Source organism: Pangasianodon hypophthalmus, chromosome 20, assembly GCF_027358585.1.
Source record: "Pangasianodon hypophthalmus isolate fPanHyp1 chromosome 20, fPanHyp1.pri, whole genome shotgun sequence".
Taxonomy (NCBI): domain Eukaryota; kingdom Metazoa; phylum Chordata; class Actinopteri; order Siluriformes; family Pangasiidae; genus Pangasianodon; species Pangasianodon hypophthalmus.
In genome coordinates, this window is record NC_069729.1 from 7,087,937 (window position 1) to 7,102,842 (window position 14,906).

At 39.8% G+C, this 14,906-nt stretch overlaps 1 protein-coding gene across 2 annotated transcripts in view; it reads right to left on the reverse strand.

Moving 5' to 3' along the window:
- Positions 1–14,906, reverse strand: part of srgap2 (SLIT-ROBO Rho GTPase activating protein 2) — a 111,899-nt gene that overhangs the window by 51,425 nt on the left and 45,568 nt on the right. The window contains exons 1-2 of one of the 2 annotated variants that reach the window (XM_034314144.2): positions 8,669–12,371; positions 6,867–7,059 (exon numbers count right to left, since the gene is read on the reverse strand). In XM_034314144.2, the coding sequence (XP_034170035.2) occupies positions 6,867–7,059; positions 8,669–8,717 (242 nt within the window). In that variant the 5' untranslated portion in view covers positions 8,718–12,371. Of the gene's footprint in view, positions 1–6,866; positions 7,060–8,668; positions 12,372–14,906 lie in introns of those variants that run through there. The other variant, XM_026935637.3, reaches the window with a different exon arrangement.

Genomic DNA, 14,906 nt, shown 5'->3' on the forward strand with positions numbered 1-14,906 from the left:
CATGAAGTGTTTTAGTTTCATTCCTTTCATACCAAAGCAATTTGCCAACCATTACAGTTGTTCATTAATTAAAGAACATGTCATATTTTTATCTTTTCATAGTATAATGGCGTAGAACGTCTGCGAAACAAGTCAGTTCCTGTTACCACTCAAGTTATAACAGCCACAAACAGTCGTTCCCTCACCAGCCTCTCCTTTTTTCCTCTCCCTTGATCATGTTATAGAGAAACCACAAAGTGCAAATTTTTCTGTTCTGAAGAATTTCCTGCAACAGAAAACTTTACCCTTTAACTCTGGCTATTACTAAGCACTGGCATTGGAGACTCCTTCCAAAAATGCCAAATAACCGTCTAAGTGAACGTCTGAACCATATACACAAGTACACGTTTTTTAAAATCAGTTTACGTGAAGTTTATGTTAAGTGCTGTTCACCATACATGTCTCTTACATACATGTAAACTGTTATAACAGAAACATATTAGAACAATCACATTAATATAAACCCTACTGCTGGCACTATTGTCAGTGCTGCGGTGATAAAAAATTAATCAACACCTTATAACCAATCAGAGCAGAGAATTCAGTGTTGTTGTATAAGGTCAAAATATCATATCATGGTATGATTCACCATACACGACATGTTTTGTAATATATAGTTAAGCAAAAACTAAATCATGATGTTTACAGACCTACAAAAACTATGGTTTAGAGGACATCTTTATTTAACTTAAGAAAAGAAGTTATCCTTACACTAGAAATTACATAGCTCAAAAAAGTGCAGATGAAAAGTGCCCTAAATCAAAAGAACGTTCTGAATCATGGCAGGCCTCAGCATTTCATGAAACATAAAATACAGTGTGTAACTCTTCTCTTCAAAGTCCCTTGTTTGTTATATACATGATAAGTGGTGCAGAGAATTCTACACTCTGGTGAGAATGGACTTTATGAGGCCCTGACTTCCAGCTGGGCATGACGCCGGGAAGTCATCAGTCACACACACGTCAGAGGAGATAGGAAATGAAACTCCAGCTACCCCTTTACACACACAGACAGACAGACAGCCAACCACACAAACACAAGTCTCAGTCCTTAAGGTTAAACTGAGTTCTTTAACTACAAGTGGATAAATACTACAAAAAAATTCCCTGGAAAAAGCTAGTGCATGTACACGGCTGCTGAGGGGAAAGTTTACTGACAAGTTTCACTGTAATTTCACTGATGCACAGCCTTGAATCCAAAAAGCAGGCTCACATAGGATGTTAGGCAAGAAGATTAAAGTGATACTATGACGAGCCTTTTAAAACACTGTAATGGAACTATTTAGTGTACTGGTACTGCTCATATCTTCCTCTAACTGTGAGTCAGGAAACACATGAAATGCTGTGCAGTCAAAAACCAACATAAGGAGGGCTGAGAAAATCGAAAATCTCCATATGCAGGGCTGGGAATGTTGAAAAACCTCCATAAGCAGGGGTGGGAATATCAATAACATCAATAAGAAGGGATGAGAATGTAAAAACCTCACAGAGCAGGGCTGGGAAAATCAAAAACTCCAGAACTATCAATACCAAATCCTGTATCAAAGTTCCCTAGTCCTAAGCTCCCTTTTTTCACTGTATTGGTTTATGGTGTGAATTCCACAGTTAAAGAAAAGCTAATAGCTAATAGCCTACAAAATCTACAACATGAAGGCTTACCCTGTTTAAATGTCAAGTTAATAGACTCATAACTCTGCAGTATTTTAAGCATTTTGCAGTAATTTAAGCAGTATTTTCTGCAGTATTTTAAGTAATTACAGTTATTCTATGTAGTGCGTTAACATTTACTATGCTAGCATTCACCCAACCCCAACACACACACACACACACACACACACACACTTTGGTGATCTCCTCATCACGCATCACATTAAGCACTGGAATAGTTTGACATCTGCCCTGCAGTCACAGCTAGGATCGTCAAACAGAGCTAATGACCATGTGACACACAACACTCCTCAAGTAATGAGTGTCTAAGAAGCTCTTCCTCTTTGTGCTAGTTTCACGAGACTGATCACATTCAGTGAAATAGAGCCTTCACGCTTCCACTTTCCTCTTTCTTAACTTTCTTTCTGTCTATAAAGGGATCTGCAGAGTGTAATTGAAATGTGAGGAATTAACTGGCAAAGTAGAAATGCCGTAAATTTCTGTTGACTAATCAATCCAAATTTTACACAAAAAAGCAGTAACATGGGTGAACAAATCAGTAACCTGGAAACAGAGACAAGCAGATTTCAAGTAAGGGAGAAAAGCAGATTTTGTGTCTGGGGTATTAGTTTTTTTTCCTCTGTAATTTCCCAGTGGACAAAAGAAGAAAAAAAAACTACTCCTTACTTGACTTGCCTTTTCAAAAGAAAAGCTTATCCACAGGTAGCTTATCCACAGGGCCAAGTAGGGCAGAGCTGTTCAACAAATGCTGTTAAATAGTCCTCATTCACAATTCCATACATTTTAAAGCAAACAAAGGAAGAGGAAGTGCATACAATGTATCCATGATGTACAGAACCATTACTACTGTAACATACAATATCGCTAAGAATGGAAGAGTGACATGGGGATTATGGAGTGGATAACGTCTGTACATCAGAAATGCGCGTGCACCATGGTGATCTTTTTTTCCCCATACAATGGCTGAGAAAAAGAAGACCAATGTGTCTCCCTTTTCCAATGCCCAATTTTTTTGGGGGCTAGTTTCAGGTCTTTTGGGATATATTTTGGCTGGAAACTTTGCTGAAACTAGAGCAAACCTGGGTAATTATATTAGCTCTTCTGTTTGTGCCTTGCCACAGCTCACTCACTACATAATGTGCTACGATAAAAACTTTGTTAGAAGAGGATAATAGTCATATACTTGTTTTTCCCCTTGCACTTAACCAGCTAACTTAACCAGCATACAGATCATTACATCACATAAACTACCAGCACATTAGAGCTTTTATTTAAGCTAATAGATGTATGATTTGTCCAACCCTGAGCAATTTATGCAAAGAATAAATGTTCAAAAACACAACACGAGTGCTGCTTGTAAGAGAGCATGACAACTGAGAAGCTGTTATACTTCTTAATGCACAGAATGTCCTCATCAGTGCTGCCCCATCCCAGGCCTCTAACCACCACTCCGACCAACTTCGTAGACATTCTTCACACAGTGCAGTTAAGCCTCGTTCTGCCCAGCTGCTGCAACTGCAGGCCAACCGTCAGCTCAGCCGTTCGGCCGTTCAGCACATAGCCAGCATGCCGGAGGTCTCTGGAGAATCATCACCCTCTACCCAGAATCCCTCATGCAAGGGGGCCAGGGCCTCCTGACTGACAGCAAGCCTGGAAAATACCTCACATTCCTTCATGGCACCATGCTCTTAGCAGATGCTGCTTTCACTGTGAACGCAGGCAGATGTTGGAGCTGGATTCCTGCGGTTCTGCATATGTGAGGAGCGGGGGTACGAGGGACACAACAAGAACACAGCAAGATTACAGACATTCACACTTAATGTGGGTCAGAGGGATCAGAATGCTCTTGGCAAAGAGGCTTTGTGGAGATTCTGTAAAGAATGGAGAGATGAAAAAAGGAGAATACGACAGGGAAATAGAATTCGACAAATCGTAAGTGAGAAATAAAAAGCGAAAGGGATGAGAGAAGGGAAATTCCGTGAACTGAACTGAAGGGGGGTAATAATGGGGAACTTCTGACCTGAGCAGATCGTCATCATAGAAATATGACAATATTTTAAAAATATGCCTCAACCTTTCAGCTTAGTGGTGCAGTTATGCCATTCACACATCTCTCGGATCAAATGCTGAAGGTCCACTTCATTGATTATTCATGGTCATTATTCAGTGGTTTAGATAGTTCCTCTAGCAATTTAATCTAAGAAAGTCAAATAGATTGGGAAAAGCTTGTAGTGTACTGTGCATAAAGCGAGCGCCTATAAACCAAAATAGAGAACAGACTACAGCACATGGTGAAAAAGAGGAGGAGGGGTAAGAAAGAAACTGAAATGCAGAAAAACTCAGAAACGAGAACAGAAAGTTTGCTCCATTTGATATCACCTTCTGCCTGAAATCTGCCGGAGGCGAAACTGTCAGGAGCTGGAATGCCCCCTTTGCTAAAACGAAAAGAACCAAGTCTGTGGTTAAAACCCCGTCACACCTACTTACAGGAAAAGCAGAGTGTGACAAGTAAAGCGATCCATGTTATGAATGTAAAAAAATAAAAGGAGCTGTAGAACATCACTCCCACATCCTTTCTTTACTCCAAAAACAGAACTTTCATAAAAGGGTTATGAAGCTTGTTTGCAAGAGTACAGATAAACCCAGACTGTGGGTTCTTTTGTAATTTCCTGTCAACATTCCCAACTTGCTTGTAGCATTTAGGGCTGTACAGTATATTGATTGTCAGGTTTTACTGCAACAGTGGGCTTTGCAACATTGATATTACCGGATCTCAGAAATATAGAAGTCTCAGAAATTCCAGATGTTTTCAGTGGGTGGCTAATTGTCACATTTTTGTGATCCGAAACAAATAAACAAACAAAAATACTTATGTAACATATATCATAGGTTCAGCAGTATGATTATAATATGGTTTGTTTCTCCACATCAGACAGCCTTAGTAGCTTTACAAGCCCCCTGTGTGACAGTTGGCTGTGGGCTCACACAACACCACTCTTAGAAAGAAAAAAAAAAAAAAGGTTCTATATAGCACCAAAAAGAACAAGAAGATGCTATACAAAGTAATGCATTGATTTTAGTTTTTAACAAGCACCACTAAGCTGGTGGTAATCTACTGCATGCCCTTATGACGGTGAAACAGAATGAACAGACTACACTGGCAAACTGGAACACAAAAGGCTACTGATTAGGACAACAATATAAAAAATGCTTCCAGACTGACATTTTATCGCAAAGATAACTTGATACAACCTATATGTAAAGAAAATTCATTAAAAATAAGCACTAATTATTTTGAAACAAGCAAAAACAGTAAGATGATAGGAAGTTCTGAACCTAGTGCTACATTTCTTGTGAGTTTTGGTTTCCTTTCAGGCATGCACGGTGCCATTTCACGTTTCTGCTTACAAATGAAGTGAGACTACGGCGTTTAAACAGAACCATTAATAGAGAGTGAACTGAGTGTGTGGGGTGGTGGTATCTGGCTGAAAGCTGCAGAAGCAGGAACACACAGGTATGTTGAAACACTAATGAAACCTGGCGAAATATAGTGCAGCTCAGAGTGTCACATAACTCTCCTGTAGTCACCTCATGTTTTAACATATACTGAGAGAAAATTTAAAACATTAGCCAGACTTAAGTATATAATTTACACAGAAAATCACTTCACATAGGCCAAGAACTTGCTGACTTTTTGTCGACGTTACAAATGCTTCATGATCATATAGTATACTCGTTCATTTCCTTTAGCCATATTAATAGAGTTAACTGACTTACTAGCTTGCCATAGGTTATTGCATTATGTTAGCTACCACTTTTAAGCCTAGCCAATTAGGTTTCCAGGCAACCAAAACATGTCAGTGTACATAACATCAGCAAATGTTAAAACTGGAGCCCTTTCTAATAACTAATATATAATAGTTACTAATTTTTATTACGTACCGATGCAAAAATGGTCAAATTTGAGAGCAGCATAACATGCACCATCTCTCTTGGTGTAGATGATGCCATAATTCTGTTCACCATACCAAACTAGCACCATCGTCATTAAAAAATGGAAGTGAATATATAACAGTCATTTGTGTTTACACATGGTCAGAAGTCATTCTGTGGTTAAATGAACTAGCTAACATAACCTCAACGCTTCTGTAGCTATCTCATGCGACTGACTTATCATTAGCTTTAGTCAGCCAGCTAGCTGTTATTCAGCAAAAAGTACTTTTCTTTTTACTGTACTAAAATTATTGATATATGATGATTCTGAAGGATGCTTCTTGCATCATTACTGGAAGGTTCCTTTCTGGTAAAAACGCAAACTTCCCCAAACTGTTGCCACAAAGATGGAAGCACACAATTGTCCAGAATGTCTCTATGCTGTAGAATTACAATTTCCCCTTATTGGAATTAAGAGGCCCAAACCTGTTCTAGCATGACAATGCCCATGTTCACAAAGAGAAGTCTATAAAGACTTGGTTTGCCAAGGTTGGTGTGGAAGAACTTGAGTGGCCTGCACAGACTGCAACCCCACTGAATACCTTTGGGATGAAATAAAATGCTGACTCCACCCCGGGCCTTGTCGCCCGACATCAGTGCCTGACCTCACTAATGCTCTTGTGACTGAAATGGCAGATCCCCACAGCCACGCTCCAAAATCTGGTGGAAAGCCTTCCCAGAAGAGTGGAGGTTACTATAGCAGCCAAGGGGGACTAAATCTGGTATGGGATGCTCAACAAGCACATATGGGTGTGATTGGTCAGATGTCCACATATTCTTAGACATATAATGTAGTTATGAATAATATGTAGAGCTATTAGGTTTTGAGACATAATGGAAATGGTTCTTGGAAGCGGATTGAGATTTTAATCCCTATTGTAGGCCCCTGAAGCAGAACAGCCTTTTCTAGGAATGACAGTTATTAACTTCATCAAAGCCCCATCTAAGAACCATGCAGAAGTCCTGATACTGTTTAACAGTGACATTTGTTACACCTAACCATAACCACAGGGTGTTACATATCATCCACATTAATGCTGGTTAAACGTTGAGCTGTTTACTTTGTCATTATGTGCGTGTGTGCTTGTGTGTGCATGAACCTAAAAGCTTCTGGTTGTGTTAAAGATGCACCCAGCCAACCATTTTTTCCCCCAAATGGGTTCTTACTTGAACTGGTGGTCCTTGGTGCTGCGTGTCTTGGCCAGGAACCTCTCAGCCAGTTTCTCCAGATTGCGCGAGTAGTCCATTTCGATTTCAGCCTTCTTGCGAAAGAAGTCCTGAAGGTCCTGGAGGAGCTGCACACGAAGCTCGCACTGCTGATCCAGACATTTGAGCTGTTCTACCAGCTGAGCCCGGATCTCTGCCAAAGATGGAAAGAGAGGTTTACAGTTAATTCCTTTGTGGCATTCCTTCTGGATTCCACAAGTCCTGACAAGTCATGTGCCAGGATTTACTGTATTATCATAAGCAATCTTCTACAATTCACCAGCACCCTCAGCAGCCATACACAGTTAACATTCAGGTTGTATCAACCTTGAGGAGGAACCCAAGTTAATCTCATCTCTTCATCAACATTTCATCACCTAACCCACCCAGGAACATAGTGCCGGCTGTTGAACACAAAAAAAGGTTGTAAATTATATATTTCCAGTAAAGGTGCAACCTTAATCACCATACAAGTGATTCCTTTAAGCATGAACAGTTTATAGGTGGATGAACTGTTCATTCATTAACTAGCCTACCAGGTGAGTAAAAGCTCCAATATACTGCCAGGCCCAAAGTTTTGGTTGCACGCAAGCCTAATTAGCGAGGCTTGTATTTTCCAAGTAGCTACAGTCTTTATCATCTCCTCATAATGTCTATGGTGATAAAGCAAATCATGTTTGCAAATACTTTTTTATTATTAATTAAAGGATGACATGTACTTTGTTGTAGAATGTCCATGAAACAACTTAGTGTCTAATATCACTTATAACAGCTATAAATGGTTGTTCTCTTCTCACCATAAGACAAAAAAATGCAAGTTGTCATGTTACCGAGAAACTGCAAACCCCTCCATCCTAAAGACTCTCCTATGCCTGAAAACGTAAACAGTTTTACCTCTGACTGTTGTAAAGCACCGACCTTCCAAAAATGCTCCTCAACTTCATCATGTTAACAATTACACTTTTTTAAAACTGTTTATATGGAGCGTCCACCATACAAGATGCTGTCCAAATTCCTGCTATACATTCAGTACAATACCTTCAGAGCTGTGCTGCTATAGAAAATCAATCAACACTTTCTGACCAATCAGAATTGAGCACTGCTATAGTATGACAGAGATTAATGGAGTGTACTGTATATCCCTCTCATATTCTTCTGTCTCCTGAAGAAGTATATCCCAACTTATTACTTTTCAATTCTCAACCACTTGTGCTCTCATTCTCTCACTCTCTATCTCTCCCCCTTCCTCCCTCCCCTATTTCTCTCATATCCACAGAGCACTGAAGCATGGCCTCAAATTAATTTACTTCACTTACAAACGGCCGGACAGCTAAAACACTGAATTATGCCGTTTTCATAACCTCTGGAGAGCTTGGTAGACGGCTCAAGTTGCTATACACCTAAAACATCCATTACACCACTATAAAGTAAGGAAACTATGTTGTAATCTGACCACTCTATAAAAACTACAGTGGAGAGACTGTAAATGTTGTATAAATCACACACTGTACCTACTCACCACAATTAAGGGAATTCAGAAAAACAAGCTGGCACAGAACACCTTTAAACGTGTACCGGTGGTAATTTCAAATGAATGCAGATCATTGATCAAACGGAAATAAAAAAAATGCAGGTAGCAGAATTACTGTAAAATTAGACGACAGAGATTTTAGAAATGAACGCATGACACCGAGAGAAAACATGAACCTGACATTCAAGACGTTCTTCACAGACTAGAGCTGTATTGAATTATTAGAGTTTACCTTTGCATTTTCTGCTATAGAGAAACCTGATGACTTTGGCCTCCATCATCACACTGTCCCATGTCACAGCAGAGCGGAGTGTGAAAATCAATGAAAGCACTGATCGCCCGTTCTGTCAGCTCTATTGTGTTTTAAGCTGAGAGTGGCACTTCCACTGTGTCACCAAAGAGAAGTGGGATTTTCACTGTCTCTGACCTCTCTCTCTCTCTCTCTCTCTCTCTCTCAAAACAACAGCCGAGGAGAGAAGTTTGAGGTTATTCCTCTCTTCAGTGACCTCATATCACTCTATGTGCTGCAATGAATATTCATGAATGAAGGAAGTGACATGGCTATACCTAAAACATATCTGGTTGATGGTAAACATCATTCAAAACACTAAGGAAGAGCCATAGGAAGACTGGCAGCTTGATATAATAACAGGATGTCCAAATTATAATTAGCACCATGTTGTTCAGTTGTTGGATGTTCCCTCAGGCAAGGTACAACTAGCTTTCAGAAATAAAATGCATTCATTTCCAAAAGACAATGCAAAGTGAAAAGCTTAGATTGCTGCAGAGAAGCAATATGGCTGGATTCCCACTAACTCTAGGTTCTAGACCAGCCGTTTTATCTCAGCTTACATGTAATATTTCATGTTTAAAAGACACAATATTCAATGACTTGAGAAATCAACGAACAGACATTTAAACCGCATGTCGTATACTGAACAGTTGAATATTCAGCTGTGTAATGCATTCGCTTGCCAAACAAAAAACCACTCAACTTCTCCTTCCTTGCTAGCAACAAACCATGCTGAGTGCATTTTAGACCACGTTTGACTCACTCCAACTTTATAACACCGAATACAGATACCATCTGCATAATAAAAAGCAAATATTTCCCATCTGTCTGCTAAGAGAGTACATTTTAAGCATTCACACTATGTCAAACTATCAGCAAGGAAATGCTATAGATCAGGGTAAGTCACTTCATGTATAAGTTTTATGTCAGTGGGAAAAAAAAAACTGTTTTCTCACTGTTCCTCATATTCTTGTTCAAAGGATGTGGTAATGACAAACAATCATGTATTTGTATCTTACTTGTTTGGTGTTTGGGAGACTCATAAGTATGAGTCAATCACTGTGTTTTGACAGCTTTATATTTAAAAATGGCATCACAGGAAATGCATTAGGATGGACATGCACAGTAACTTTGTTATTGTTTACCTCAATGAAAAGGACTATAGACCACAATTCAGCAGGTTTCTTCTTTTTATCATTAATAAGTGGTTTGAGTGGCTTCACATGTCAAGATTAAGGATGGTCCTTCCAAAGTGTTGCTGATTGATGCTCTTATTCATCTTGCCATCTACTATATTGGTTATATACTTTTTTTTCCATAACACAGGCATCAAAATTAAGGGTCCCTGGAGGTCCCATCGCGGCCTGGGTTCAATTCTCAGACAGGGAACCAACCCCATCCACTTGGGTTGCACATGACGGTGCACTCCCACTGCTGGTCCCAAGCCCGGATAAAATTGGGGAGGGTTGCGTCAGGCAGGGTATCCGGCGTAAAAACTGTGCCAAATCAAATAGGCGGACCAATGATCCACTGTGTGGTGTCCCCTAATGGGAGTAGCCGAAAGACGAAGAAGAAGAAGGCATCAAAATTAAAGCGGTAGAGCCTCAGCAATAGAAATCTACTGAATATTACTGGCTTTAATAACAGACCCAAATGCAAACAAAACATCTAGAGATCAAATACAACTAAATGGAATTTCAGCCTAGTGTTAGTGTCCTTCACACTTCCTCATACACACACACACACGTTTTCTCTGCATGCCAACAGATTTCAAAAACCAGCATGAATTTGACACCATGCTCTCCGCTTTGGGTACGGCACCACCGTGACATTCTTCAAGTAATGATATTAAAGGGTTGGCGCGCGAAAAGAAAACAGGCCGTAATTTCTCAGTTACAGTGAGATAATGACTAGGCTGGGCTGCTGGCGTGCATGCTTTGTCAACACCTGTCACATATAATTTGCTGCTTGCTGTATAATTTACCGAACCAGGAAATGAGTCAGTGTCACACTGTAATGCCCAAAGATGCTCATGAGGTCTTCCTGAAGCATCCTGCAATTCCTATAAATGACAGACAAACTCACCACACTGACACGCCAGCTTGATATGCCATAACAAATCAACCATCCAGCATGTCACAGTTGGATTTGGGTGATTTTGACTACTTGTTGGATTTGCTTTCATTAAAGAAGACAGTATTGTAGGAGGATGAGAAGCGAACCGCTTAGTTAGCATTAAATAGTTAACGTTATATTTAATCAGCTGATACTTATTACTACATTATTACATTATTTAAAATGGAGGCAAATTAATTTACTCTCCCGACTGTTATGCTCTTGGCCCTGGTCAGGTGACCACAGGTCAGGCTGTGAAGGTGGTGAGGACATGGCTGATCAAGTTATGAAAGTCGGGTGGATTTTTTGACTTAGACTCTAACCACTAATTTAAAAAACAATCATCACTAAAACAGTTAACTCAAAGTATGATTAGATTTATGTGTCTAGATCTGGGACATGTTTTAGGATCAGGTCTGTACTATGGGAGGACTGTTCAAGTGAGAGCTGATACATCCAAGGTTACTTGTATAGCACCAAGATCTAATTACGCCACCAAATCTGCCAAGCAGATTTTAAGAAGTGATGCAACTGATTTCTGTGGCAAAAAGATCATGCAAAGGGGCAACTAAAACCAGTGATGGGCTCTGCAATTAGAGCCTGAAGAACACCAGAACCTTGGATATGATCTGATACAGTCTCACCACAGTCACAGCAGAGATGTGCTCAGATTTTCCACGGATATCACAGTCTCATAAAATGCTACAGAAAAGTCAAAGAAATGCCGTCATGAAAACCATGTGGCCATGCAATCATTCTAAAGCCAACTAAAAAAGCTCTCCAACAGAGAAGTGGGTTTTGGGAAAAGACACTGTTGCAAAAAAACCTAAAAATATTGCAAATGGAAAACTTCTCTTTTGGTCATCGCGGGAGGAACTTGAGACCAAAGGCATGGTTAAGCTAAAAGGCACTGCAGAAACTATTTCAGTGCAGCTAATAAATTATGCATTTAAAAGGACTTGGGAGGACAGAATAGTAATACTTAAAAAAAAAAAAGAACACACTGTAATCAAACCGAAACTATTTACAGCAATACAACAAGTAAGGAATGCTGTTATAGGAAAATACTCCACCATGGCAACCTGAACTGGATTATTTTCTTACAACGATAAACAGCAAGTATTTTATTCCTCTTATACCACAGCAATTTGTCAACAATTGTAATTTTTTAATTATTATGAACAACACGTTGTGCTCTTAACCATTTATAGTTACATTTAATGTTGTGGAACTTACTTCCTGCAATCACTTATTTACAGCGCCTATAAACAGTCCTTCCTTCACTCTCTTTTTTCCTCTCTCTTGATTTTAAATTAGAAATTGCATCTTGTGATGTTACAGAGAAACTGGGAAGTGCTAACTCCTCTGTTCTGAAGAATCAGTGGCAGTAAATGTACTCAGTTAAAGTGCTGACACTGGTGACTCTTTCCATAAAAGTTAAATAAAATGTCTACTTACAGAAAGCTTCACCATATCAATGATCATATGTTTTCTTTGCAAAGTAAAAACATTGTCTTAATCTGTATTATTTAACACATAAAATGAATGTATTAATATAAACATCTGATGTGAATTACATCCTTTACCTGAATTAACTCCTCCTGAATTACTCTCTTTATTCTAAATACTAGATTTTTTTTTTTTTTTAAAGAGATGCATTGGCAAATATATCATAATGGGAGTACTAAAGGAAGAAGACCACACACTGGAACCCCTCTCCCCCCAGAGAAGCTTAGAAATAGGCCAGTCAGCTAGAATTGATTGAACAGATCCCAGTCTCCATTATTGCAATAGAAAGCAAGAACATGAAATAAAAGCTGGTACACAAAGCCATGATTTCTTCTCATTCTCATTGTTCCAGCAGATCACATGAAGAGAAAGCATATATTTTCCTGTTTAATCAGGCTGATCCTGAACTAACTGATCAAGGTTCACTGAGCATTCCCATAAGCATTACATTCACATTATGGATTAGTCTGTCTGAACTGTCTGAGAGCAGTAACCCATGACCTTAAATCTGCACTCACAGCAAAACCACCTTCCCCCAGTTCCCCAGGATCAGCCAATGCCGAACAGACCTTGTTAAATGACCTCCAAGACTACAGCTGTAAGAGTGTCCCAGCACTAAGACTATGGACTAGAGATCCATGTTCTAGGTAAAGAATGGTGCCTTCAATCTATGTTCAGAAATTTGGTGCCATGTACTGTCCATGTTCTATGTTCAGAAACTTTGGTGCTACATACTGCCCACGTTCTATGCTCAGAAAATTTGGTACTACATACTGCTCACGTTCTATATTCAGGAACTTTGGTGCTACATACTGCTCACGTTCTATATTCAGGAACTTTGGTGCTACATACTGCCCATGTTCTATATTCAGGAACTTTGGTGCTACATACTGCCCATGTTCTATGTTCAGAAACTTTGGTGCTACATACTGCCCACGTTCTATGCTCAGAAACTTTGGTGCTACATACTGCCCACGTTCTATATTCAGGCACTTTGGTGCTACATACTGCCCACGTTCTATATTCAGGCACTTTGGTGCTACATACTGCCCATGTTCTATAGTCAGGCACTTTGGTGCTACATACTGCCCATGTTCTATGCTCAGGAACTTTGGTGCTACATACTGCCCATGTTCTATGCTCAGGAACTTTGGTGCTACATACTGCCCTGTGCTACCCATGTTCTAGGTTCAGAAACATTGGTGTCAAGTGCTGCCCATGTTCTACATTCAGAAACTTTATACACTGCCATCCTGGAGTGGTTAGTTTAGGCTTGCATTAAGCTTACCGAGTGACAGTGGGCTGGGCTGTGAATAACAGAGCACATACAAGCAAGGACACACATGAAGATAGATGGTATCAAGTGTAGCTGGGCAACTGAGACTTGAATAAATCGCACAGGCCTGGTAACATTTTAAAGGTATATGAGGTTAGAATGATGATGTTTCTCAAGTATTGTCATTGTTCCTTACTGCTAGAAATTTGTTTGACCTTGATGAATGTAAAACGTCATAGACAGGGAGACTTCTGAGAGCATTTCAACAATTCAACAGATGTGCATTTTCAGTGCTTTTCCACTGATCTACACTGTCTATCCTAAAAAAAATGTGTCTTGTTACATTATGGTCGCTAGGTATGGGGTTCCAGACACTGGGAGTGGAGCCAGAGCTTTAAAGGCATGCAAGTACTGATCAGAAAGATGTCCCAAATGCTACCCATGCTCTAGGTTCAGACACTTTGGTGCCACATCAAACAGGAGAGGTTACAGTGAGTAGCAGCAGTGTGCATAACTCTCCAACAGTCTGGTTAGTTTACACTTGTAACTAGAACAAAGCACACCTCTCATTTACATCTGCTATAATTGCCTCCAGCTTCTTACATGATTTCTCTGCAGATACAGTACTACGGACCCATATCTTATTGATATTCAATTCAATTCTTTGCTTTTAGCAATAGAGACTGTCACTAAGCAGCTTTACAGAAATCTGGATATATATTTAGACCCCTAATGAGCAAATCAGAGGTAACAGTGGTAAGGAAAAACTTACCATTGTGGGATAGTGGGATAGAGGGATAAATTATTACTCTTACAATCCCATTCCTCTGGGGAGAAAATATCACATTTACTAATATTATCAACAAGTAATTTATAATATATACAGCACAGAGCCTGATATTAACTGCTCTCTAAACCAGTCTATCCTGGTGCAACCTGACAGTGTATCCTTTTGGAGCCAAGTCCATTCTCAACCCCCACCCCTCATCACCCCAGCTGTCACTCAGCTCGTTTCTGCACCGGCTGTCCTAGAAGGCCGCACCCAAAATCTGTCATGTTACATTATGTTCCCTAGGCTCAGGGTTCCAGACTCTGGGCGTGAAGCCATCCAAGCGATAAAAGTCTGCAAGAGATAGCCGTGATGAGAAGGATCTCCAAAGTGCTGCCCATGTTCTAGATCCAGAAAATATGGTGCCATAGATTAGGCTTGCATTTGGATTATAAAGTGGCAGGGATCTGGTGTGTGAATAACAGAGCACATGCAGGCAAGCAGGCAGA